Source organism: Amblyomma mixtum, chromosome 8 (genome assembly GCF_055824585.1).
Source record: "Amblyomma mixtum isolate Tamu chromosome 8, ASM5582458v1, whole genome shotgun sequence".
In the NCBI taxonomy this organism is placed as follows: Eukaryota; Metazoa; Arthropoda; class Arachnida; order Ixodida; family Ixodidae; genus Amblyomma; species Amblyomma mixtum.
The window spans coordinates 86,897,003-86,924,824 of record NC_143019.1 but is presented as its reverse complement, the minus strand read 5'-3'; the positions used below and the strand labels follow the sequence as shown (position 1 = coordinate 86,924,824).

The 27,822-nt window shown below is 42.1% G+C and overlaps 1 protein-coding gene across 1 annotated transcript in view; it reads left to right on the top strand.

Moving 5' to 3' along the window:
* The first annotated feature begins 902 nt into the window (after window positions 1-902).
* The window catches only part of LOC149333346 (ATP-binding cassette sub-family C member 3-like), an 89,807-nt gene continuing 62,887 nt past the window's right edge, over window positions 903-27,822 (top strand). Inside the window, exons 1-7 of the mRNA XM_089558636.1 lie at window positions 903-1,092; window positions 6,535-6,681; window positions 17,509-17,643; window positions 19,647-19,775; window positions 22,966-23,103; window positions 24,632-24,699; window positions 25,319-25,432. Coding sequence (XP_089414762.1) covers window positions 1,075-1,092; window positions 6,535-6,681; window positions 17,509-17,643; window positions 19,647-19,775; window positions 22,966-23,103; window positions 24,632-24,699; window positions 25,319-25,432 — 749 coding nt within the window. The 5' untranslated portion in view covers window positions 903-1,074. The remainder of the gene's footprint in view (window positions 1,093-6,534; window positions 6,682-17,508; window positions 17,644-19,646; window positions 19,776-22,965; window positions 23,104-24,631; window positions 24,700-25,318; window positions 25,433-27,822) is intronic.

The window sequence follows — 27,822 nt, the reverse complement described above, 5'->3', positions numbered from 1 at the left end:
GAATACCTAGAATGTGGCACGCCGGTACTCCTAAAAAAAATTGTGCTTACGGCTATCCTCGACCAAGACAGAGAGATGATTTTCTGTAACCATGTTCTTGAAATGCGAGCTTTTGTGATGCAGCCAACAGCGCGACGAGGGATCGCATTTTTAGGTGATAATTCTTTACGCGAGATAGCTTTATTTTAAGCTTGTAAAAAGAATAATGCAAGTGCTACTAAAAAAATACCGCCGAAATGGTAATTTCTCAAGATGCTGTGCTACTGTTGCACTGAACAGTTCACGTTGCAGATAGTACTAAAAAGATGGCTAGGTTATGTTCTGGTACTTACATTGAAAAGAGAAAGAAGTGATAACGAGTGAAGGTGTCTTCTTCCGCACTTCTTTTCATAGGCGCCTCCATGTTCGGACTGTAGTCGGGGGGGATTCCAAGTATACTAGAATAGTGAAACCTTTATACAGAGCGATGTAGTCTTTTAAGGCTTCGCACTGCTTAGCTTAAACACTCCGAATGCCTGCGTGTCTGAACTGTGGCATAACATTTTCCTGCAGAAAGTACCAAGATTACTCACTTCAATACCTTATGTAGTTATTTCCTGCCAAAAGTTCCTAGCAGCGAGAGCTCGTATCACATGACGTCAACGCTTTTTTTACCGATGAAATGCAGCTGTGCAGCATATGAGTAGGAAAAAGGTTATCGAGAGTACGGTTGGTTTGTTTTGGCTCTACGTGCTCTTGTGCTGGGATCCACCGACCTAGTTTGAAGCTTGTTAAAGCCTTCTGTTTAAAGCGCCAGCTGCCGGGCTGCAAAACACTTGCCACATGGCACCATAGCTGTTTGCCGCTGAAAGCACCTGGAGTTGATATGGGTCGGCAGAAGCTTGCCGAGAATACCATTTGGCTTGGTTGTCTGCAGCTCTACGTGCGCTTGCAGTGAACTTTCACAAATATTGCTCTATAATTTCAGTTAAGTCTTTAAAGAAGTGAAATTGTATTCAGACCTCTTTGCACCTCTCAACAACGAGCTCCGCTGAAGTATTGACATTCAGGCTGCCCGTGCTGACATCTGTGAAAATGGATGATCTTAAAGAGGTAGGCAATCAACGACCTGATTTTTTAATTTCATCTTATTGGTGTTAGTCATGGAAGCTTTTATTAGTAGAGATCCCAGAAAGAAATATAGGGAAGTGAACAATTTGATTGGCTTGCATTGCCTAGTGGATGACAAAACCTTAACACCGTTTCGCAAAGAATAATGGCCACACACCTAGAAAAACAAAGCCTCCTACCTAAATGCACAAAAGGTACAAACTCAAAGACCAACGCCGTGCACTGCGCCGCCTGACTTATTCCTTTTTATGGGTAGAGATCCACGCGGGATAAATCCTTTTGAGTGTACTGTTCGAGCACAGTAGCATAATGTGCTCATGCTCATACTTTTTCGTATTAACCTTGCTCTATGAAGCATTCTCCTGGGTGTCGAAATAATGAACGATCATTATATCGAAACAATCAAAGACGGTGTGGCCTTTCTTTGCGGAAGGACACTCAGGGACCTTCTTTCTTATTGACTGCGCATCTAATTGGCAACTAAAAGCTATCCTTTTCAGTGACCGTCAGTGCTGAACAAATTAGATTAATGATGAGCGAGGCAATACATGCGCCTAATCCGCTGACAGTGTAAACGCCTGCTGACGGTATGTCTTGTCATCACCAATTTTAACGGTCCTTTGTTGTAGATACAGTGATCTGCGTAACTACTAAACCACGTTACTACTAAACCACGTCACTAAACCACGTTAGGTATATAGGCTGCAGGAAAAGTATGCTCGCTCCATTTGCGAATCTGTTATGTAGATATAGCGCATGTTAAAGCCTCTTGGCTAGCTTACATAGAAGGGCGCTTGTAGGAACATCCATAAAAGTTCAGTCCCGAACTGCCTTTATGCCCGGAAGACATTTCGAGCCTAACAGGAGGTATTAAATTTACCACACAATGCAATACATGAATCAGTCAGTATACCAACTGCCTGATCCAGGTCTGATCTTTCATTTATTCATCGCCACCCAGACCGTTTGTAGCCGGACCTTGGATGCAAAAAGACCATTATCGGCGCATATGTTTTTTCTGCTCGGTTTGAAGAACTTATTGGGATTCAAGCGCTTGAGTAGCGCGACACCACTCAGGATTGTGCGTGCTGCTTCCGGGAAGGTAGGAATGAACCCATAGCACCCATCAACGACTTGGCAAAGGAGTATTGGGAGTACGGACACAAAATGTTTTCTGTGGACACCAAGCACACGGATGACGTCCAGTGTAAGATGACGGACCCTGGTGTAAAAGTAGTAATGCGATGCCAGCTGTCTGAGGCCGCGCACTATTGTGTTAGGCTCGCGACGCGAGCAGTTGGAATCCGCCTATTCATCTTGCGCTACAGGAACGGGCAATGTCCTCACTGGCATATGCGAATTAAGGGCACCGGTGGCAGCCCTTGCGGAAGTAACATGGTCTCTTGTGTAGCACACAGAAAAATAGAAAATATTAATGACTGCTTGCGTCATTAGCGGAAGAGGATGTAAAAGGAAGTACCACATGCGTCAGGATTACTTCTCACGGATGTGAGGCTTACCTCCAAACGTACATTGATAACACACCGGTTACAGTTCCCATAGAACAGCCGGTACGGCCTTTGGTTTTTGGTTTCTAGACGTTTTGGCTTACATAACATAGGAGTACAGAGGCGATGGTCTGCTAATGCTAAGCGCAAAAATAACAGAGAACGTCAAATTTATTCCTTTAAAAACAGACCCATATTTTAGACAAGACGCATGGCAGAGCTGAATTGCTGGCGTTAGTCCCAAGCATCAACCAGTCGCATATTTATTTAACTGTGCCAAGCTTTTCAACGAATTTTTAAAGATGCTTAAATAAAATACACACGTAGTATGGGGTGGAAGAACAGCGCAAACTGAGACAGCGAACACAGAACAAGAGGGGAGCGCTTGTAGTGTCTACAGCGCTACACTACAGCGCTTGTAGTGTCTCCTCTCTTGGTCTGGGTTCCCTGTCTTAGTTTGCGCTGTTTTCCACCATGAATTCACACCAACTAGCCCAAATGTATGCTCTGCTACAGGCAGTATGGGGTTCAATGAATTTAACAACTACCATGGTATTTTTTTATGTGACACTACCTTGAGTGCCAAAACATCTCATTTTGTCCTCATGCCACTGTACGGCTCCTGCAACAGCCACAGGCTAATAAAGCAAGGGCTCCATACTCGCTCTAGAATATCACGGCTGACACCACTGAACGCTTGAAATCCGTGGAGAAGTCATGAGAATGTGTTACGGCTAAGGCCTCAAATTTGATTCCAAGAATGTGCAAAACTTTCTTTGAGGCTTCGCTCTTGTAATTCTAGTTTTTGTTTATGTGGATGCTTCGCGCTTGTAATCTCAATTTCAAGGCAGCAAGGCTCATTTCTTAGCCACAGTTCTGGACAACGCATATTTCAACGGGAAATAGTATATGAACGTAATTTTTTTCTGATATTGTAAGGTTTCACTAGAAAAATGAACATATCCTTAGATCTTCCGGCAGCAGGCTTGCATTTTTTTGGTATTGACATTTTTGCTGTTGCCATAAACGTTCCCGATTTCTTTGCTAAGATAGTGCTACCTACTCGATGCGAGCGATGGAAACACTTTAAAATAAAGATTTTACAACACAGAGGAAGAATGGACCATTATGTCCAATATTTCCATAACATTAGTTTATATTGTTCCAATATCAGAAGTTCTTGTTTCAAGATATATTGGATTTATATATAACAAGATGCATAGCGATCGGCAGATTTATTGATTTTTGTAGTGAAATCTTAGTATATATGAAAAAATTGCGTTCATAAACTTCCCCGTTGAAAAATGCTTTACTTCAGCATTGCTAGATATGATTGCATCTTCTATAAACGAAGCAGTACAAAGTCCTTCAAAGCCAGTCGTTGCTGTCAGTAATAAGACGACGTGTGGATTTTAACAGCTTTTGCGCCAGTTTTCATGCTACCTGTGTGCACACCTCGTTAGGAACAGCGCGCAAACAAGCCCGTGAGTTCGAAGCCACTCTCCGAAAGATCTGTTATTCACAGCGTGGCTGGAATCATTACCTAGGCTTGAACCCAAAAACTTCAGCAAATCAGAAATTACTTAAACTGGTAGTACGACCAGCGTCAAGCACTCTGCCTTAGCGCTATCTGGCATCTGGGCATGATTTTATTGTTATTACAGTCGACTGGTCACACAACTTTCTCTCGAAGACGCCATTTTTCGCATGCGTCTCTGGCTGTGGGGATTTGCGGCATTCAATGTACTGAAACTGTACGGAGGCTACTGGAGACGCTGAATTTGTAGGCTTTTGTAGGTTATTTGAAATTTTGAACTAAAAAGTAACGTTGGGTACATTGCGTGCGGCCCATAAAAATGAAGGTTAATAAATGTACAGTCGTGAGAATTTTGAGAGGGAACAAAATTTTAGCAGTAATTTATTGACAGTTGGACAGTTATTTGTGATTCGCACACTTTTTCTGTTTTCTAACTAGATTTCCACTAGGTGTGTTATATCCGAAGTGAAAAAATAACATGAAAATTTGCAATTTTGTGGAAAAGATTTTGTTATCTCTCAAATTACCCAGTAACAGTACTTTTTGACACTGTGCATTTCAAACTATGAGATTAGGCAGTATTATGAAATTACGAGCTTTGGTGAAAGTTACTGTACAATTTTAGGGCGTTATCATTGTAACAAGTAAAGATAATTATTTCAGAAGTTTTCAGATATGTAAAACGCTGCTTATAGTATTGCATGAAGCTCTTGAAAATATCGATGGTTTGAGTAACAAACACTAGAAGCTAGAAAAAGTTTTGGCTGCCTTATTGAACGCAGCTATTTGAGGTGTTGCATAAACTATTTGTTCTTCGAATATTTTGATTGGAAAGGCAGGAATGCCGAAGCACATCTACTGACATGAATGCTTGTCTTAATGAGGGATATTAAAAAAGTATATGTGGAAATATAATGCGCAAACAAATCTAAGATTTAAAAATATAGTGAAGAAGAAAGCGGAACAGAAAAATATTCGTATAATACACAAGAAGAATCTGGCTACCATGCACCTTATGCGCATAAATGATCGAATTCAAATGACTAAAGGTTACGCATGAAGTTTTCAGCTACAAAATAAAATCTCCACTAGACATTGCTCACGTAACAAAACGCTAAGAAACTCTTCAATGTTATGTACAGACATAAAAGAAGAATAAGAGGGCAATAAAATGCCTTGTGCTCATTAACCTTGGGTGAAAAAGACCAGAAAGCAAGCTTTCTTTACTTTGATGATGTAGTCATAGGAGCTCGAAAATGTTCCTGGAGACGAGCAAGACATTGGACGATGCGCCTGTGCACTTGTGGGTTCTTGTATGGGTCACCGGATTTATCCTGAGCTTGTTGGCTCTCGATTAGCACCGAGATATAGATATTGATGGAAACTAAATTCTTATAGCCGCTGTTCAGAAAAAGAGGGCGACAACATCGTTGTATGTTGTCGCCTGTCTGCTTCACCGCATGCAGACATTTAATTAACTGCAGAGCGCAAGGCAGAGGCAGGCTCTTTTCGGTTCCAATGGCTCTATCTGCAGCGATGACGTTATGAAATGTATTCCATACAACATATACAGATGGAAAATAGCGGCCCTAGTACTGCGAACATCGCTGTTACATCTCAGATGCAAAAACTTCAATATTCAGCGTCTATGGTACCTCCTGATATGCGGCGTGTTTCTAGCCCATTAGCAGTCACTACACGACAGGCTGCTGGTGCAGAGTCAGTTTTTTATTAACTGTTAACGATTACAGCTTGCTAAGAAAATATCACCAGAGCAAAGAGATTGTACGAGAATCTAAATAGACTATCACTTTACTAATCTTCGTGGTTTTTTGGTGCGCATTTTTTTCTTAAATATGTTACTGCTGCCTCGCCGATAACAACGCTCACTACCTCTTGCTTTCATGTGTGCACGCGTAGACCGTTTCCATGGGCGCTCTCGCCCGTTTGCTATGATGCGTAGGAGGATAATGAGAGCCGCATGTTTATGCACGTGTTCTGAGATTTTCAGGACATCTGGAATTTTTAGCATGCCTGCAGTGAATGGCGAAAGGCCTGATGACCGTTTTAACACGAAATGAGGGGAAATACCGCCCACGGAATAGTCAGGCAGAGATAAGTTAGCCGGAAAAGTTGCCATGACATCTTGCAACCAGCACGAAGCGGCCACCGGCATCAACCATTGCCGAATGTACCATAGTGCCCCGTACTTCCTATCTGTAGCTCAAGCTCTCGAAACCTTGCTTTCTTTTTTTTAGCAACTGTTTTTCGTTGAACTCCGTTCTTCGACTTTGAGGGAAAATATTTTGCATGAAGAGACAATGAACTTGCCAAGACACAAGAACCTAAAACAAAATGTTTATCCCATTTTTCTTGCAGCTCGAAAGTCTGCACATATTCGTTTCTGCCGGGTTAAAGCTCAGCGCGGTTGGCTGCATCCTCATCAGTCTTTTGGGCACAATCGGCACGACCATCCCGAAACGCCGAAGAATACCTTGCGTCACCATGCTAGACTTCACCTACGTGGTAAGTTATGTACCCAACTCCTATTTTGCCTTCGCGGAGGCTCAGTTGTTATGATTTTAAGAAGCGGTTTGACCACGTTTGTGGCGGTCACATTTCGACAGAGGCAAAGCGCTAGAACCCCGAGTACTGTGCGTCGTCAGTGCACATTAAAAAACCACAGGTAGTCGAAATTATCTGGAGCACTCCACATCGTCTTCCCTCTTAGCCTGAGTGAGTAACGCCCATAAACCAAGTACACTTGTACTTTGCAGTAAGGGAGTAGTTCTCAACCACAGATTTAAAGTGAATGCTTAGTCCATTCAGCCGGAGAGATTAGTGTCGTCAGGTTGGACCTATCTCATTTTTACACTGGTGAAAGCTTGGATGAATTGGAAAGTTACACAAAACAGCGACGCATTAAGTGACTTTGCTACCGAGCTCTAGCAACCATGCACGGAAGGCGGTTTTGATAGCCATTATTGGTTGAAAGATTTTACGTGCTACACTAGTTAGTTTTCAAGTTTTTACGCCGTAAGCGCAGTAGTACACGTTTACCGGCAAGAAACAGTGAGGCTTCCGCGATGCGCAACTCCCTTTAATGCTGAATGTTGCACCATCTGTATGGCCGTAGAAAAAGTAATGAATGCGTGGGTCGGAACAGCATTGTTTGCATCGATTCTCTGAGGATACCAACAACACTTACTTGTCGAAAAGCAATTACGCCACTGCTTAGAAATATCATACACAACATTACAAGAGCCAGAATACAAGGACGCAACATGAAGCTCCCTTGGGTTCCGAGGCTCGTCAGAAATAGTGGCCATGATAGAGCCGATGCGTACGATGTACAAGCTCAGACCAAGGGAATGAAAAAATTCCAACAGCGACTGCGTGAGATACCTAGAAAATAAGGATTGAGTAGAATGGCGGAATAAATGAATGAACTATGTAAATAATAAATGATATTAGTAACAGTCATCGCCAGACAATGGAAGTCTTCGGAGAGCTACGATGTATGCAAACAAGAGAAGGCAGCCCGACCTTCTTGGATTAAAAATGGAAGATGAAACAGGGCGCTTCATTTTCGATTGGCTTTGCAGTCCAGTCAGCTTTTTCTGCAGAAAAATTCCGGTAGTGTTCAACTGTCACATTTCACTCTAGCATAGTTTCTTGTCTTCATTGTTGTATTTGTCGAATGTACCTTCACTAGTCTACATCAAGAGAGAAAACTGAGCTCGAATTCGATCTGAACTTGCACACCTGGTTGACGCCACTAACACTTCCTGTCAAGCTGCGGATAAAATAATGCTCTCTCTCTCTCTCTCTCTCTCTCTCTATATATATATATATATATATATATATATATATATATTAGACTGTATACCCTGACGAAGGCCTGTCCTCCGTCCGCAGCAAATGTTGGTAATAAACAAAGATAATCGAACTGTTGTGAACCCTTAATTCTGCAAATCTTTCTGACTTGCTAGTACTATATATATATATATATATATGTATATTTATGACTAGAGACCGGATTTTAGGCAAATGCCTATTTTTTTCAACGCTTCGTAGGCGCACGATTTTTACATATGAGCACGAATTAGGTGTTGAAAATATGTTTAATACTGTTTTTATAGTGCCTATAAATGCCTATTTTGGGTGTCAGTGCCTATAAATGCCTATTTCTGAGGTCGGTGCCTAAAAATGCCCTATTTTACATTAAAGGGGCTTTAAATACGCTGTGGTTTTCCTTTCAAATTCTGTTTGCTTTCGAATCCATTTCGGTTTTGAGTAGAACACGCACGTGGCAACATGAGATGATCTCGTCAGTTGGCTGTGGTGAACACTGCACCTACGCCGGCTGCGTACACAATACCAACCACGTCAGCCGAAAATATCGAAGCAACCTTTTTCCTATTTTCTGCCATTTTATCGTAGCAACTTGTTGATGACTTTGGCTGTTAAAGTGGTAGTTGACCAGATGGCACCACATTCCGGAAAGTATACGGAACAAGTTATAGGTTCGTCCAAATAATTCCCAGTTGGTTCCAATTGAAACCAACTGTAAAATGTTCCATAAACCTGCTGGAAACAGTTTAACTGGTTAAAATTTCCACCTGGGTAACCTGCCTTACTTTCGTTCCTTGCGCCGCAGCCGCATGCCATCTTCATCAAATGGCATTTGGCGGTAATCTTGTTGGAGCAGGCCACACTAGACAGCTGGCAGTCGTGCATGCATACGAAAACGTATTCGTGCACTCAAACCATAGAGTAAATGACTCAATGACTGCTTCCATTGCTTTAACAGTGATTTCTAGATGGATGATGCTTATTTTACCATGGATCCTTGTGGATGTACGTAGGTCCGTGCAAAACTATGATTCTTTTCGACATATTCGGCATCAAGCAGCACTGTGTGTAGCATTTTCTAGCATCTCGTATTTATGGTTTCCAGACACTTCTAATGGCAAGCACCATTTGATAGTCGCGTGGCTCCAGACACGTGAAGCCACAAACTATAAAACACTGTTTACACAAATGACAGCATATTTATTAATTTTGAAGCATCATGTATGCTTGCAATAAATAAGTTCAATTCCTATGTGAGCGAAGATTGAACTCATTTGTCAGATGCTTTGCACTGACAACGTTTCTATAAATTCCTAAATACATGGCTTCCTGTTAAGGTGTTCATTGTTTCTACTTTTGTACACGACATGCGAATTGTTTGTTTCGAGTTATACCAAAGTGTTTTAAAAGGATTGGTAACCGTCCCTTTTGCTCTGCTGAAGCATGTGTATTGTACGAAAAGTTGCGCGACAGCTGTAAAAAAAAACGGCTTCTAATGTTAGCACCTTGCTTAAGGTCCCAAATCATTCCTGCTGTTTTTTTGTTTTATTTTACGGCAGATATTGCGCGCTGAAGTTCGGAACTGTGTGCACTTTTGATAAAGTTTATAGTGCCTATTTTTCTCCGTTAGGTGCCTAAAATGCAATTTTAGCCGCTTATTTATGGCGCCTAAAACATGCCTTTTAGTGCCTAAAAATCCGGTCTCTATTTATGACACAGGTCTATGAATTTTAGGTTTGGTTTGGTTTATGGGGCTTAACGTCCCAAAGCGACTCAGGCTATGAGAGACGCCGTAGTGGAGGGCTCCGGAAATTTCGACCACCTGGGGTTCTTTAACGTGCACTGACATCGCACAGCACACGGACCTCTAGAATTTCTCCTCCAAAGAAATTCTAGCCGCCGCGGCCGGGATCGAACCCGCGTCTTTCGGGACAGCAGCCGAGCACCATAACCGCTGAGCCACCGCGGCGGCTCTATGAATTTTAGATTCTGCACCTGTGGTAAGAGGCGAGTCAGGTCAGTGCTTCCGCCCTTTAGCGAAATACTTCAAGCAGAGTATACCTTGTTTTTTATTGAGAAAATCACACTTCATATTCTTAATTTCGTGCAATCACTTGGAAACAACGGCGAAGTCTCATTTCTTTTATTACAAATTTTGTTTTGTGTGGAGTTTCATGCAACATAAAAAAATATTAAATGAATGCTTTTTTAAGGAAAAAAAACGTGAGCAGCATTCGTGACGATCAGCCGGGGCAGGCGCAAGTGCTTTCACTACTTCATGACCTAACAATACGTCGCAATAAATTATCTTTGCAAATACTGGAGATATTGAAACTACACACTTTCACAATTCGAGTTTACTGCTAATTTCCTCGAAGAAAGCATGCAAAACGCATTTATGTGCTTCCTCTAAACTTTCATAATTTCCACTCTGTTGAATATCCTCTCCTCCGTTACGCTGATTTCCTTTCCATGTTCACTGTTCTCTCTACCTAGAATTCAAACTGCATCATGTGCATGCAGACGATAGCTGCATGTCCATCAACAATAAGTGTGCATCCGCTGTGGAACGCAGGCACTTTCCAGTGCTCTTCAATTATGCCTTTCTTCCATCCCTATCTTCCCTGTACTCCATTGTTTCTGGATTCCTCCTGTCGGAACCCTTTTCCCCCTCCACATAAATTTCCAATCACAAGCTGAACTATCACCCGTGGCAACGGTACCCTCCTCTTGCTAACAATTCTGTAAATTTAACCGATTATTTGTTATCTCGTTTGCTCATTACTCTTACACGGCTCACGTTCATCACCGGCGCTTAAGCAATAGTATCATGAATTTTTGCTTTTTCTCTCAAATACGCAAAACATTTCTTTCCGCCTGATAAAGTTACACTTATTTCATTGTATTAGTTCATCGGGCTCTCCCCAGTTCACTTAAACTGCGTCTCAGCCTCGAAATTAGTTTCTACAGCCGCTGCTGGTTAAATAGCACTAATCTGTACCATCATGTTAAGTGATCTCGATAGGCTGCAGTTCATACCTTGGTAGAACTTTCCTGATTCATGCCTAAGTGTTCGTACTCGTAGTGTCCGACGAATTGCTTTCAGGTGGTGCGAATCCGTTTTAACTACTTGACCTAGACTGGCATACTCTTTCACTAATTCTGGTTCCTGACTGTAGATTATCAGCTGCTGTTCGCTCACTGGAATGTGGAATATTTTTTCTGCTATTTTGGCGTATTACCCCAATAAATTCAATATGTTTTAGCCTTCTTTTGTTCTCGGTTGCATTGTGCTTCAGAGAATTCGCGGTAATTCATGCGTGAAGGTTCTTAGCTGTGCTAGATCATGGAAATAAGTGTACCTAAAGGTGTTCCGTGTAGTCGATTATATACATACTGATCAGTAATGTTCAGATCTCAGAAATCTTTTGTAAGAAGTCGCTAGCAGGTAGAAAAATGTTTATTTTATCCTCACGGTATACATACATATCCAGATCAGGGAGGAGGTGAGAAAAGTTACAATTACCACTAAATGACATTGAGAAAAAACACAATATTCATTCCATAAAGGAGCAAAATAAAAAATGCATGAGGGTCAAAAAATTCATAAACGCGAAGCGACAGGAGATAGACACTAGTGTACCAAATTAGCGTGCTTTTAAAATGCACTAAGGTCTTTTGTTCACATGCAAGTGGTGTGTAGGTTGAATCAGCTTATACGTTTTGTTTGACAATGAGGGATACTGGTGAGAATATTATCACGGCAGGAAGACATGAACATAGCTGTGCGGATCCGCAGAAGAGAGAGAGAGTTCGGTTATGACATTGTGTTTCATGAAATAAGCATAAATAAAAGATCCGTTGTGATAACATATTTAAAGTCATCTTCATTAGCATTACGCTAGCTCGTCTGCGGTAGTTGTAAGAATGAAGCGGATTGAACGATTTTGCACAGCTTTAGCCTTATCGATTAGAATGATGCGGTATGGGTCTTAATCAGATGACGCGTATTATAGTTGTGAAAGTAGATAGGTCGCGTATAACACTAGCTTTAAGAATGACGGGGCAGGTGATTTGTTTCTTCTGATATACAATAATGCACTGACTGCTTTAGACGTCAAGTATTGAATGTGCTAATTTAGAGACAAATTTATTGTTACATTAACACAACGGCAATGTTACGTCACCGTCTTTAAAACCAAGTTATTCAGAAAATATTTGGGACTTGCTGTGTTAGATCGAAGATTTCAAATTGCCCTGCACTTGTAATCACTGATTACCATTCATATAGAGAATAGCGCATGTAACTAGGACAGACCAACTAGCCCAGATTTCCGCCTTGATTGTAATCACTGTGATGCATGCTACCGAAATATTGGATTTGGGTAAGCTGTACAAATTGAATAGCCGGATTGTTGGTCATTCTAGAAAACACTGCACAATCTTCTTCAAAATAACAAATTTAGAGCAAACATGAGTTGGTCAGACGTTGATAAAAATAAAGGATAACGAGCGGCCAAGAACTGACCCTTAGGATCTTCCGGAGTTAATTGCGATTGGAGGTGAATTGTTACTATTAACAGCTGCAAACAAACACATGAAGTAAGGAAGCCATTACTAAATTGACCATGTTTGTGTAAATAATTATCATGCTCACCTTATGAACTTTATGAAATAATTTTCAGCTTTGAGCGCAATAAGCCTCCTGGTATTGACGGTTTATCAGCTAGTCTACTACAGAGGAACTTTGCAGCGATATCCAAAATTTTGCTCTTCATGTTAAACGGCTTTCTTGATACCGCGTGCATCCCGAAAGATCTTAAAACTGCGATAGTTAGGCCGCTTTTCAAAGGGGGACAAAAAGATGACGTGAAGAACTATCGACCCATTTCGATGTTGCCCATACTTTCCCATGTTATCGAAAAATTTCTTTTGAAAACCATGTCATCATTTGTTGAAAAATTTTCGATTCTGTCGACTCGACAGTTCGGTTTCGTTACTGGTCGTGGTACGGTAGCCCTTCTGGAGGAATTCTCGGATGAACTGTATTCGGCTTTTGATCAAAATTTGTTTTCCGTTGCTTTGTTTCTAGACATATCTAAGGCCTTCGATACAGTTCATCACGGAATTCTTCTACAGAAACTCTATTCTAGTGGTTTCAGGGGTCCATTTTACGATGTCCTTAAGAACTATCTCACCGAGCGATCGCAAATGGTTGTTTTAGACGAGATTAAAAACGCAAGTGGTAAACTTCCTGTGAAGGCTGGTGTACCTCAGGGCTCTATACTATCACCTTTACTCTTCAACATATTTATTAATGATTTTACGCGCGTAATTTCAAAATGTCTAGTATTTCAGTACGCCGATGACACTGTTTTGCTCTCAAAACATTTTTCCTACGACATGGCCATCCTTAATCTGCAGAATAGCGTCCACAAAGCCATGACCTGGTTCAGTGATAACTGTTTAAAGGTTAACGCCTCAAAAACCCAACTTGTTTGCTTCAGATCTCCTCTAAAATTAACAGTAATAAACGCACCAGTTTTTCTACATAGCCACAACTGTCATCCCTGTCGATGCACGCCGGTCGCCTACACGAACTCGGTGAAATACCTGGGAGTATTCTTCGATAGTGATATGTCATGGCACAATCCCCTATCGCATATCTGCAATAAGCTTAGGAGCGCTGCTTGGTTATTTTTCCACATTAAATCTATCGTTCCGTTTCAAATAAAAAAAACTATTGCGCATGCTCTAGTCTACAGTACTCTCAGATATGGGATCACTGTTTTTGCTTTTTGCTCCACTCGATGGAAAAACCGTGTTGATTCTTTGTTAAAGGCCATATTAAGAAATATAGCCTACAATACTCCAGCAATCGCTAATCCTAACATCTTTTCTGCACTTCGTCTTCCATGCTTCTGGAATCTGTTCGTCCAAACTGTGGTTTTACGGCATATCTGGTTTAGTGAATTTAAAATAAGTTACACTGCCCCCCGAAGCCTTCGTAACAGTGTTCGCTTTGTTGTTCCGCGATCTTCAACAAGATTCGGCGAAGCTAGGCGTTGTGCTTATGTGCCGAAAATTTTGAATGATTTGCCAGATGATGTATTTTCGGTATCATCAAAAAATGCATTAAAAAGCATGCTTGGTTCTTTGTAAAGTGTATGTTCTCATTTCTGTAATCTGTACGCGTTGTCTGTTTTGATGTTGTTGTTGTTTTTGTATATGGGTGTGCGGTTCACCACATGTTGACATTAATCGTCCCAAGTGTTAACCATCATTCAACACTTTTTTTTGTATGCTGATTTGAATTATTGCACCCTCGTCCGCTGACTTTGCCGGGCCTAGTCCCTCAAGCCACTGCTGGCTTTGACAGGCCCGCTCCTTGATCTATGTATCATTATGTGCAATAAAACATTTATTATTATTATTATTATTATTATTATGCAAAAAAAGGTAAGGATAAATTATGAACGCCTTTAGGGAAATAAAAATATGTAGGCTGAAACAAACTCAAAGCCCACGTAAGGTTTAGCAGTAAATATTATATTTATTGATTTATTTATATCTATAGAAAATACCTACAATGCGCAGCAGCTCGGCGACTCGACGGGCCAGGGATGGTTGATCCGCAAGATACACTATTATTTAGGAGAAGTAAAGTAACACAGCAAAAAAGGCATGAAATAGACGTTGAAAATGCAAAAAAATCACAGCTTCTAAATGGTTGACTAATGCATAAAAATAAGCGCCTTTATTTTGCAAGACGCCTATATCAGAGACAGGCGCTTTGGGTATCTCTAGACTTAAGAAGGGGTGTGATTTTTGCTTTTTCCAATCACGCTATAGTTCCAGGTTTTTTGGACATCACTTTTAATTGCGAGGCGACGGTGGAATATTTCAGGTACTCTTATCAAGATATTAACAGAAGTGGTCTAAAATTTCCATGCGTACAAAAATCTTACTTTCAAAGTTTCCCCTCTTCTCGCAAGTAATAATTTAGAATACCATAGAAAATTAATGCGGTACGTTTCAGAGAGTAATTGTGAAGCAGCTGTGGAATATTCTAAGAAAATTTGGGATGGCATTGGGTAACGAATTGCTATGTGTAGCAAAATATTGCATTTATTGTTTGTCCTGCGTTCGTCCGAGTAGCTATAACTGCCTGATGAAACCGATTGGCTGCAGTTCTGACAAGAAATAGAAAATTTGAGAAGTCCAGAGGAGGAATATGAAGATATAGTGAATTTGGGGTTAGATATTACAGTATGAGAAAAAAAAATGCGTTCATAAAAACTTCCCGTTAAAAAATTGGGCCTGTGCTGAGATTCTGCGGAAGCTCAATTTTTTCTGCAGAACTTCTGGGTATCTTTACTGTTGTGGGACTGTGCAAAAACAGGTGCTACAAGGATGGTACAGCATTCACAAATTTTTTGTAGGAACGTAACGTTGATGACGTGAGCTTGTTGTAACAACCACCTTTTCTACCAATCCGTATTTTTCGGTAACGCCAACGCCGGCTTTTCTCTGGAACAGGGTTCTTTCACTAACGCGTAAAACATGCGAGCCTCGCGCGAAGGGACGACGGAATGCGCGCGCGTGAAGGGTGGGAGAGGAAGGGTGTTTTGCTCGAAACGCAGACACGGAGACAAATCGGCCGGGCCAATGCACGAAGCCGGAGAATTTATGACGAAAGCTTCTCTGGGGGAGCCGGTATGGTGGCGTCGGTTACTGCGACGTCTGACTCCTCCCTGTCGCACTCGGAAGTTCTGCGCGTAGGGCGCCCGGAACGGCAGGGTGAGAGTGTACCGGGGGACGAGAGCGAAGTTCTGGTATGGATGAGCTCCCGAAAAAAGCTTTTCGCTGTAAAAGTCTCCAGTTTCTTTCCTAGTAAAGATTGCGGCCAATGCTTGGCAAAATTTCAGAGCTACGCAAATCTGCCTACCCCGGTAAGCTTTGTTCTGTGGCAGTTCTGCCTCTCCACTTTCAAACAATTCTCAGCGAAATTAGGAGCCTCCCCGGTTTCTATCATCTGTAAGGAGTTGCAATGTACTTACTTAATGAAAGTTGTTTTGTAAACAAGAACTTTATATTCCACTTAGTTATGAATAAATTTTGCTTCTTTGGCTGGGTAATCCCTATGCAGCTTTGTGCATATGAAGATTTTGAAGATAGCCGATTACGAAGTGTTCTCTGTGCTCCGTCGTCCTTTCTCCTACCCTTATTGTCAGCCTGCATTGTTCGCCTAGTTCCGGTAAAATTTTAGTACCACTTGTTGCAAAATGAAACTATTTAGGCGAAGAGGAAAGAGCTGGGTAAAGTGTTCATCATTATGTGGCGCTTCCCGAAATGGAATACAATGTGTTTGAGCATTTTCAAAGACAGATGCAAGCATGCTGTATTTTGTTTTGATGCAACACCATCTGAACGGGATAAGCTGGAAAAGCAATTAAACAAGTGTTCATGTCAGATGTAACTTTCACGGGCAAAAAGGATTCAGACACAGCCACCTTCCTACGAGCGGTGATTCTACCTATGTGACTATCCGCACACGAACGAGTGCAGCAGAAACGCTGGAGAAACAGTTGTTAGTCAGTTGAGTAAACAAGACTAGGGAAATGAGGTCTCGTTCTGACATATATTTTAAAAGAGCCTATGGTCACGGACACCAAAGAAAGCATGGAGGAATTATGTTTTAGTTTGTAGTGTTGATGGATTGAAAAATTAAAATTGCAATAATTTTTTATACCTGAAAACTAATTAGTGAAAAAGTATAAGCTGCTCTTTCTCCTCCTTTCAAATCAATCACTTTACAGGCATAAAAAAATTGGCAGAGACTTAGCTTGGTCGAGCACGGAAGGTTGCGAAAGCAAATTACGAGCAAGTTTAGCGACTACAGTATTGAAAGGCGAAAGCCTGAGTGCTGCACGGAACGCCAGAATTAGCTTAAAGTGCTATTGAGGTGTCCACTAAACGACAGAGTTGGTAAGGCGCCTTTCCTTTCCTCCAAATCAACGCAGTCTACAACGCTGTTTATGTCAGAGCGCATCAATGAACGCCACAACAGAGGTCAAGCTAAAGGTCAAACGCGGATCCGCCGGGACGACGCTGAAGGATCAAAACCTAGCGCAGTATTGCATTCGCAATAAAATTGATTACGCTTCTAACTTCTCATTTACCAATGCCACAAATTGAAAACACCATTCCCTAAGCTCTCCTTGGTGTCGATGACTGTCAGTTTCCTACATGATGGACAAGTCAGGCAGCAATTGCACATTAAAAGCCGCTGCCGAGCAAGTGGTGTGCATCACAGTACCTGTATTTGGAGAGCTTAGCTCGAAACATGCTTCTCGAAATTCCTGAGGAAGTGGCTAATATTGGTGCCACGGCTTGGTTTACCTGGTAGTTCAATGAAGAAAGAAAGCCTCACAATCACACGACACCGCCAAAGCTTTTATAATGTTTCTTCATCCTCTTCCTATTCCTTATTTTCAGGTTTACAACTTGTCGACGTGTTACTTTTGCGCCAGGCAAGCGATCTCATCATACCTATGGATGGAGGCACCATTACCTCTCGACGCTCCCGGTCTTTTTCAGTTGACGGCGATTTTTTCTCTTCCTGTTGCGCTGGTAAGATGTTTGCTTCGATGCGTGACTTGTATGCGGACATTTGCACGACGCTAATATACCTACCTCAAGTTGTTCTCAAAAACTGCAGCTTCTAAATATCAAGACAAAGGAAAAACGAACAAAGTGTACAGTTTGTATCAAACGAAACCAGGCTAGTGCATATGATTGGAAGGGTCCTCGGAGTGGACGACGTGGCTTGTGTGTCCCTCTGCGGAGTCCGACGTTGCACAAAATGAAAAGCACGGCCTTTTTGCTGGAGTTAAATTAAACGCGCAGGCCTTGCGGTGAGGTCACTGCGTCACCTTTGTACCAATGTGCCTGCAAAGCACTCACAGACGTTTTCGTTTATTTTACACATTGCTTATGATGCTTATGATGAAGTGGACGTCATGTATGTTTTTTAGTGAAACTTCTGATGGTAGATCGGATGTGTAAGAAAGAAGCGACTACGTGAGTGAAAAGGGTCTGAAGTGCATATGGCAATGCTTCTTATGTTAACAACAAGAACTTAGCTACGCTTCTAAAACGAACATAAAAGTTGCATAATGCCGGTGCTCTCATACGGCGGTGTTCGTTATGACACTACTCTGGGTATGACACACAAATGGATGAAAAAATAAATACAGGAAAGAGCGGAAACTATCAACTAGTTTCATACAGCGCGGAAAGTGTTTTAGATATGAACTTTTAATCACATTAAATTGGAGCAACACATAAAAAATTGATGATATTAGCTGGCATCAGTGTGCATATTTCCGTCCGTTTTTGACACGCGTGAAAGGTAAAGGTTTTTCTCCTTTCTGAAGAAGTGGGTCTTTCTCTTCGTTTACGTGATTGACGGTGCACTAAGAGCCGTGCCTTCGTTGGAGGACATCATACCGAAAGCTTCGAACAGCTCTTTTTGCATATCACCGACCCTGAAGGTTTGCCCTCCCTTGTTCTCTTTGTGATTGTTAAGAACCATTTGCCCGCACTCTTTCTACCGTGGGCCGATGAAAATTTGCTCCATAACACCGGACTACTCCTGATAATAACTCAAGGTTCCTCCTTCAGTCGCGATAAGATGCGAAGAGAGCTGCTTGAAGCTTTTCGCATGATGTCCTAAAATGACGGCAATGCCAAAGTAAACCGCCAGTCACGTTGACAAAGCGAGAGGTCGACTTCAGGAAGTGAAAAAACCTGGACCTTACGCTCATACCCAACAACTAACAGCGAAGAAATGCACACTCAATCCCCTGACGCCAGCAATTTATCATGTGCTGTTCCATTTTCGTATTTTTAACAGATAAAAAAAGACAAATCTCCGAGCCATAAAAATCAGTTCATAGTTTGCACTTTGTCTGTCTGTGTTTCCTTTGCCTGGAGTCCGTACCCAGAGTTCCGCAATAATGCAGTCAAGCATGAAAATCCTACTGGCTCCTTAGCAGCTTTACTGACATCATTGAGGGGTCGAAATTTGGAGCCTATAGAAATAAGTACTTGCGCTTTGATTATGATTAAGGCAGTGAGCTGCTGGAAAACCAAGTAACAGGCATAACTTTCAGACTGAGATCGAGAGAAGCGTGGATTATTGGACAAACGCAATTATCGGTAAAGTAATAGAACTATAAAAGGATAGGTGTAATGCAGACAGCCGGTAACCGATTGTTCCTTATCGTAACAAAGAAGAAAAAGTGAAATAAAACGTTACATATTCGGCACTGAGAGATGAAAGAGGAACAATAGCTTGCATAGGATGACCACGTGTGACACACAAGAGAAATGTTAGGGTGTAAGTGAAAGAGACTATATCGGCGCAGTGAACGTAGACTGATATGCGACGGTTTCTGTGAGGTAAATGGAGCAAACTGTAATGTTTCCTGCCATTTTGACTGCATTTGAGTGCGAGGTTTACGTGCCTTCCGCAGATATCTTCACAGCATTGTGTTCCCCTTGTCAGTAGATTATTCAAGTATTTCGTCTTCGTCCATTATGGATGTTTTTAATTTTCTTTTCATATTCAGGTGTCGGCAAATATTATGATCTTGCTCACAAGGTGGCACCAGACTGGTGCGTCTACCTCTATATGTGGCGCACACTTCCTCCACCTGGTGGCTGTCATCACGGACCTCATGGATGTCACTCGGAACACGGTGTGAACTTTCATTTCTTTTGAACTGACTAGTTTGCGGTCATTCATAATAATGCGCCGTCATTGCTCTCAAATATCCTATGACCGATGGTTTGCTTAAGGGTCTTGACAAATCATAGTAAGAGAAAGGGAACCCCCGATTTTTATCGCCATTTTCAACCTTTCAAGCCCCAATTCTATATATTAGTTTTATTAATACAGTACCGTCGCTTGTCCTTTTTTGTATGACTGGAATAAGTGGTGGTAGACGAGAGCTTTTTCTGTTGTGATAATGATAAATTCGATTGACGCATAGACATCTTGGGCAAAGAGACCAATGAAGGAAAATGTGCACACATATTGGCTTCAGAGGCCCAGTTTCCAAACAATTTACCTCAGTGGAGCCCATGCTCAAGCAAGGAGAGCGTTTTTACCCGCTGGAGACAAGTGGGTACCCGGTGGGGCTGAGGGCCGAACCCCACACCTCCCGCATAGGAGGCGGATGCTCAAACCAGTAGGCCGCGGCTGAGGCTCCACTTTTCATTCGCTCTCTAATTTCATCTGTCTACTTTCACCCAACACGCACTTGTGCATGTACTCGCAGTTCTAATGGGAAATTATGATATATGCCTCTGCTACTCTCCCGACGAACTTTTTCTGGCAATGAAATGAAGCTGCGGAACGTAAAGGCATCCTCTGTTTCTACACAGCGGAATATCCGCTTGCTGCCACTAGTTTTGTTACTTCTGAAGCAGTTGAAAATTGTAAATATTCATTATTTACTCCATATTTCAAACCACACTGCCAGCTTTCAGCACTGATGGCCAAGAAAGAAATAGTTTTCTTAGCTAGAACAGATTTGCAGGATACGTCTAGTTACAAGGAACTTAAATAGATGGTTCGAGCTGCTACGTCGAGGGAGAGTTACTGTGCCAGTACCTTGAGTTGCGTGTAGGTCTTCCGAGTTGCCTCAGAAAGCATCCAAGTTATGCGGCAAAACTGCGGAGCGAGAAAAGCGTTTCGAGCGTTTTACTCGGCGTAATTGTCTAAATTAGTCGGGCCCACGGTAAAATGGGGAGAATGGGATTGCTTAAGGCAATCACTGTATGATTTTCCTTTCCGAGCTTAGGCGTTTAGCGCCTCTTGCGGACGCGAAGGGCGGCTTTGTTGTATAACTTGGATGTTTTCTGCGGCAACTCGGCAGACCTACGGGCAGCTCTAGGTACTTGTAAAATAACTCTACATCTAGGAAATGAAGCTTCCGCGGAGAGAGCAAAGTGCCAGGCGTGGCGTAGTGCGGCCAAAGCATCTGGCGGAGTGATACGGTTAGAGACGCTCCGCCTCTGTAGCCTGAAACAGCTGCCGCCGAGTGGAGGAATTTTCAGTACGTACGCACCCACGACAACACGCAGACAAAATTTGTCGTTACGGTTGTTAGCGTAGTAGATACAGCTTGCTCGGTCGCTGTTGCTAAAACAATAATTTTTAATTGGCGGTAACCTGGCTTGAAGTTTTGTAGATGCTGAGACCATGTAGAGTAAACAAATCGATCGAACTAAAGATAAAACTTCTCTCTTACTCGGCGTGAGATATTTTCATTCCCTCAAAGCATGCATTTTTGAACGATATATGTCACAGACAACGACAGTACGCAAAAGCAAGTCCTCAGATTGATGTCTCGATTATCGTTTTTAACACGGGCCTGAGGGAGGAGCTGAAAGAAAACTCAGTGAAGAATAATGAGCTGTGTTTAGTACTGCAAGAATTCAAACGATTCCCTAGGAAGTGGTTTTGTTTTACTGAGACTTATGCTTTCCCAAAGCATTTGAAATGATCAGGGAGGGAGTTCTTCGAGGTGTAATGCATAGTACTGGCAAAATTTCAGTTACCATTGACAGCTGCTGCACCAACAGTAATTACCATAGCATCTCGCGTTAAGCTCTCATAGGCGGCAACCATCCAGTTACACATAAACACTAATTGAGCATTGCCTTAACTGCCACCCCGTCTCACATCATTCATTGCCAGGTAATGAAGCAGAGCAAATCAAGCCTTCACTAAGGACCAATGCTTTTATTACCCACTGACAAAGACAAAGTTTGCGAGAAGCACAAAGGACACTGAGCATCTCGAGGATAGGCTAAGAGAATTGCTTTTTGTGGTAAAGTAGGGTTCAGTTAGATGTCCCCCATATTGCGAAACTAAACGAGGTCCTTCCCATACGGGGCGACTTCTACCTCTTCCCAATGCTCTATCTTGGCTTCTGAACGTAACAAATGTAAAACTCTGACTGGTCTACATTCACAACATTAGCCTGAGAGTCCTTCGTGAATGACCAGCTTCAAGGACAACTCCAGTGTGTCTTTGATGATTTTAAATTAATATGCGGATCACATTACTTACATCCCTCTCACTCGGAACTAAAACCAATTTTGAAATACTAAATAGAAGTGTTTAAACAATAAAAACTGTGAACCCGCAGCTGAGTTTTGACAAAACGATGAAGTCACGACAGACCGCCCAGTGACGTCTTGAATACTGTCACAAAACCTACCCTGTGCGCATTGACTGTCTAAGGTGTCCACATTGAATGAGCGCTGGGGTCACTATATTTTCCGAATTTTCAAAATCCAGTTAGTTAGACACTTCGTTCTTCAGAAAAAAAAAAGAGCGAATATCAACGACCCTGCGTCCAGTGACCCCACATACGCAAGGCTGCTTCATGGAATAGAAGATTTGAAAATTTATTTTGATTGCAACAATAGACCGCCGCGGTGCGAAACTTGCCATGCAGACCAGAAATCTGTAGTACGTACCGTGATATTTTCAATAAAATAAGGGAGGAGGGGGGGGTAAAAGAAACGCCGGAGAGATGACCTTTACCGAAAGAGCGCTGTCCTATCATGAAAGCCACTGTCATTGTAGGCCCACCTCAAGAGCTAACAAGGGGCACACCCGTAAGGCATGGAGCGCAAACGTTTATAAATGCATTATGTTCTTTCAAGACCACACCAGGTTCCCAGGTGTCTCTTGCCGTATCTTTACTACTTTCTTGCTTCTCGGGAATGTCTGAGTTTTACAATCTGCTCTTAGCCGTTTACTTTGATCTGAACCACACAGACACTACTTATATTGAATTCAACCTTAGGGAGTGTTTTCTGATGGATATCCCCTCACTCTGCTACGATATAAAATCAGTTATTGTCTTTCAGGGTATCGTTAACTACGCCGGCAGCGCCTTTTTTGAGATGGGGAGGACAAGTGATGCCTTGCTGCTCGTCACAGTGTCCGGGTGCTTTCTACTTTCTGGGTGCCAAGACATGCCAGAAGTCAGGCCGTCTGAAGAAAAGGTACCAGAGGAAAAGCTGCCACATTAATGTTTAGAGCTGCGTCACCGCCAGTAATGTAAATGACGCACCCTTAAAGCTGTGTGCGTGAGGAACATAAGTCACATATTACTATTTTTAGTGGAAACGGTAAAATTCATTCAGGATTATGCTAAATATGAAGGCGAGAGGTTGTAATAGTGGTTTTTTACAGATTGAAAAGAACAGCTAGCCGCTTGTTTGCTGTGTTGCTTACCTCCTGAGGGCGGAAATAACAAAGGATATATCGAGGAAGTGTTCGCGTATCTGAGGAGTCAGAGGTCCTGCGCATGCCTTTCATAACGAAACATCTGTACAAAGTGATTCATAAAGATACGAGCAAGCTTTCAACACTTTGGTGGCTATTTTTAAGCAAAGTATAAATCGCACAAAATACTATACAGGCCTCTGGAACAAATGCGGCCTAATGAAGCCTATAACAAAACTCTCATCCCAAATGCAGTTGACTGGTAGGTTTTCTTGAGGAGATGGTTTTGCTTCCCACATGTCATCACTTCTAGACTGAGTTTTATTGTCCTCACCGCCAGAACATTACTCCAAGTATTAAAAAGTATAAGACGGCATAGGTCACTCATTTAAAGTTTTAGTTAAGTGTTCGGTATCACAATGTAAGGAGCCCGTTTTTTCCCTAGAGTGCACACCTCAACTGCCTCTCATTTTCGTAGGATGCAAAGAGATGGCCCAATTTTGCCGCTTCTAAAAATATTCAGTCATAAAAGTTTTGCTGCGTCAGTACTTCATAAAGGCGTCACAATTGTTGTCTTACTGTTCATTGTAGCTTTTAAATATAAAACCACATTTAAAGAAATGCTACAGGAAGTAGCCGGCGCTTCCACGTTGAGTATAGCCTCTGCAGCAGCCTTTCGTACGACTTCACGAGCCTTATTGACGTTCATGGCCAGCTGAAATGGTCGTTTACTTAATACATTGTTTGAGCACTTTCACTTCAATTCGATTAAGGGATCTCGAAATGTCGCTCCCAGTTTGCAGCATTGAAATATAAATCAGAAAACTGTTTCATCTCAACGTTCGTCACTTATTTGCTGAAAGAGAAACAAGCCGGCTGCAGCTGTGGAAGCAAATATTCGGCCAATTTGGTGTGGACGATTTGCAACTTCACCAGCATCGAAATATGGCAGCCGCCGCAGGAAATCGATGGACATCTTTGGGCTCAGTAGCCGATCCCCTAATCGCAGAGCAGGGATTTATTCCCTGAAGTTATCTTCGGTCTGGTAATATTATTGCATTGGCTGTATTGGTGTGACACTCGTAAGAATTTGTACAAATATGTTATGCTGGATCCAAAAAGGGACGAAAAAAAAACTGCTGGACCAATTACTGACACTTGAATAAATCTGCCACCTAATGATAAGTCTAAAATGACATATACATGAACAAAAGGAAAAGTCCACTTCTTACTCAAGCTTCGCAGTATGAATTTCAAGCCTTATGTTGTATTGCTTTACGTTTCGCTGGTTGTGTTATGCGGCAGGTATCAAGTGACAGAAATGAAGATACGCATTCTGTGTTCAGCAGATTGGCTTGCACAACTATTTTCAGGTAAGAAAACCATACTATTGTCTACGCTTTTACATCATGACTGTTGTCTCTTTTACCGGCAAGCTCATTTAGAAATAACGGCCTTTCGTAACTTGCGGCTAATTAGTGAGGGAGGAATTAAATACCTCTTTTATGTACACCTACGTTTACTCAAGCTCTTCCTGCGCTATTGTAAATAAGGACACTTCCGTTGGGCCTTTCTGCGCCATTCAATTTGATGATCGAAATTATATGATCACATATGTTTCTTGCGTTATGTAGTCAGCTGCTGTTGCTGTTAAAAATTAGGCTTTCATCTTGCTTTCTGCGCACTGCTGACGTCGAATTTCTTACTACTGAGAGCAACTTGAATATAGCCGTCGCTACTAGCGTGGTAACTTTCCATTCAGCTCGTTCATCAGTGCGCAGCCTTCTTTGCGAGTGTTTGCACCTGCCTTGTAAGCGTACAGCTTTACTAAACTGAGAAACTAAAAAATAACACAATGCAAAAACGGGAACTGGCTAAGCCATAAATTATACGAACGGAACTTTTTTTTTCGTCTGTCGAGAGCGCCCTCCTATCAAAGGAGATTCACGTCACAAATACTGTCACTATTCTTTGACTCTGGTCGATTTTCAGGCACGTGTGGAATGCTGCGTTCAGGGAAAAAGTAGTACCCGATGATTTGCCCTTGTTGGGCGACGCCCTCCGTTCCCGCCCACAGACAAGGGCTATGACGAAGTTCCAGGCACGGTACGTAAACAGTGTGTTCGCATGGGGAGCTTAAAGGACGCTGAAGACGAAATAATATTTGCCCTACTATTGCCGATTTTGATGGTTGTCGTTAGGTGGTTTTCATCCAAGAACTATGAGGTGTATTTCATTGTTTGTTTTCTGGGGATTCAACGTCTCAAAGCGACTCAGGCTATGAGGAACGAAGTAGTGAAGAGTTCCGGAAGTTCCGACCACCTGGAGTTCTTTAACATGCAATGACATCGACAGTACATGAGCCTCTGGCATTTTGCCTCCATCGAAATGCAACCGCCGCGGCCGTTATTGAACCCGTATCATTCCCGTCAGCAGCCAAAGAAGATAACCACTGAGGCACCGCGGCGGCGTAGGATGTTTTGAACTTAAAGGTGCACTGAAGAGGAATCTGAACTTGTCTTTTTGCAGCGGGAACTCGATGTACACGTTTTGAGCATTCTTCGAAACGTCGAATTATTGCCCTGTGTGGCGAATTTCCTTAAATTAAATCGGATTAACGTCCAGCTGTGGCAGGTGTCAACCAACGCATGAGGTGCTTTTCAGGCAGTCACGTGGCGGCTTTGCTTGCGCTTTTATTTTGTTTTTAAGTTTCCGTGAATAAATAGATCTAGTCAGAGACTACATAGCTACAAATAATGCCTATGGAAATAAATATACGCGTGCACTCTTTGCTTTTGCCGATCCCTACGTATCTCTCCGCCGATGGCAGAGCGGTAAGACGCCACGGGACTGGTTGAAAGGTTGGCTGACTCCACCCACCGTCTGCGGGGAATTAAACAAAAAAGTGGGATCCGGGAGATTTAATCAGATTTAAATGAGGGGAATCGGCCGCACAGTGCACTCAGTCGAAGTTTCTAAGAACACTCGGAACATGTAGATCGAGTTCCAGCGGTAAAAATACAAGTTCAGATTCCACTTCAATGCACCTTTAATCCTATGCATCAAAATGCAAATTAAAAATATCCTTAATAATTCAAACCGGGTTAATGTCTTTCATGTCTAACTAGATTTTATTTTTGAAATCAGTGTTTTTAGACAAAATTTGGTCAAAATTGCGAAGGTAGGCTTGTATCTAAACAGACAACTTTTAAGAAACATAAGAATGCTGGAAAAATACATCCCTATTCAAAGGAATAAAAACAAAGGAAAAATTACAGGAATAAAAAAAAAGTCTGGAAACAACGTAAAAATCTTCAAACTACTCAGCCTTCCATGTGACTCAGGAGAGATTCGTCTTGATGAAATCAAAATAAATCGCTGTGCACAGGCGCTGAACATAGCAAAAGTGGGTCAATCACTTGATAGAACTGACATCTCAACGTAAAAGCAAGAAATGAGGAAAGAATAATTTTTTCATGCCGTTTATTAATGATAGATTTATTTTATATCGGCTTTCGGAAAGCACGCAACATATTTTTCCACTTATGGAGCAAGAACATAAGGGAGCGCACTTCTGTGCTTTTCTGTCCTTCGCTCTTTTGCGCAAGGGGGAGAAGTATTTTTTCTATGCGGCGGATTGCAGATCATATCAGAATGAAGCGTGTTCGTTTTATTCAAAAACTTGGCATATTAGTCGAAACAATTGCTTCATCATGCTTATATTTACGCGCGTTAGACTTCAACAAAAGAGATCTGTATTCACATTCGTCCGGTCTACCTTTCTTGCGCTGTCGCTGCTAAAATTCAGTAATGGGGGCGGTATGTTCGTGTCATACCAAAATAAAAAGTAAACATTCAGACGTGCGTTTACCTTCTGCAGGCGAAACAAGTTTCTGTTTTCTTTCAAAGTGTACTACTATGACTCGTTTTCTAAAGATTGGCAACGCAAACTCATAATTTGCAATCAAATTCATGGTCAATTCTTCGTCTACGTGTTAAAACAGGTCTGGCCGCCGCTAGCGACCGAAAATGCGGTCGAAAGTGGGCTTGCATGACCATATACAGGAGCGGTGCGCTACTTATACCGGTTCTTACTGGAAAATATCTGATTATACGAATTTGCAGTCACCGCAAGGGCTGAAGTAAGGGGCACTGTGATCTTGTGATACGAATTCTTCAACGCCCTGTACGTAATACGGATAGCTTCGTCCTGTAACGGTTGTAAATTGTTCGGACCGACGACACAAAACTTTACCTGCTTGTTCTATTATGTTGCTTGGTAAACTCATGGAGCGACTCTCAAAGGCCGACTCTCAATGTCAATGTTAAAAAACTGTAGGTAGTCAAAATTACCCGGGGCCCTCCACTGCGGCGTCTCTCATAGACTTAGTCGCTTTCGGACGTCAAATTGCATAAAGGAAACCATTATGATCACATGATGATGGTCCGGGTGACCCTTTAAACATATCCGCAAATTTCGAAGTTTCATGGCCGTA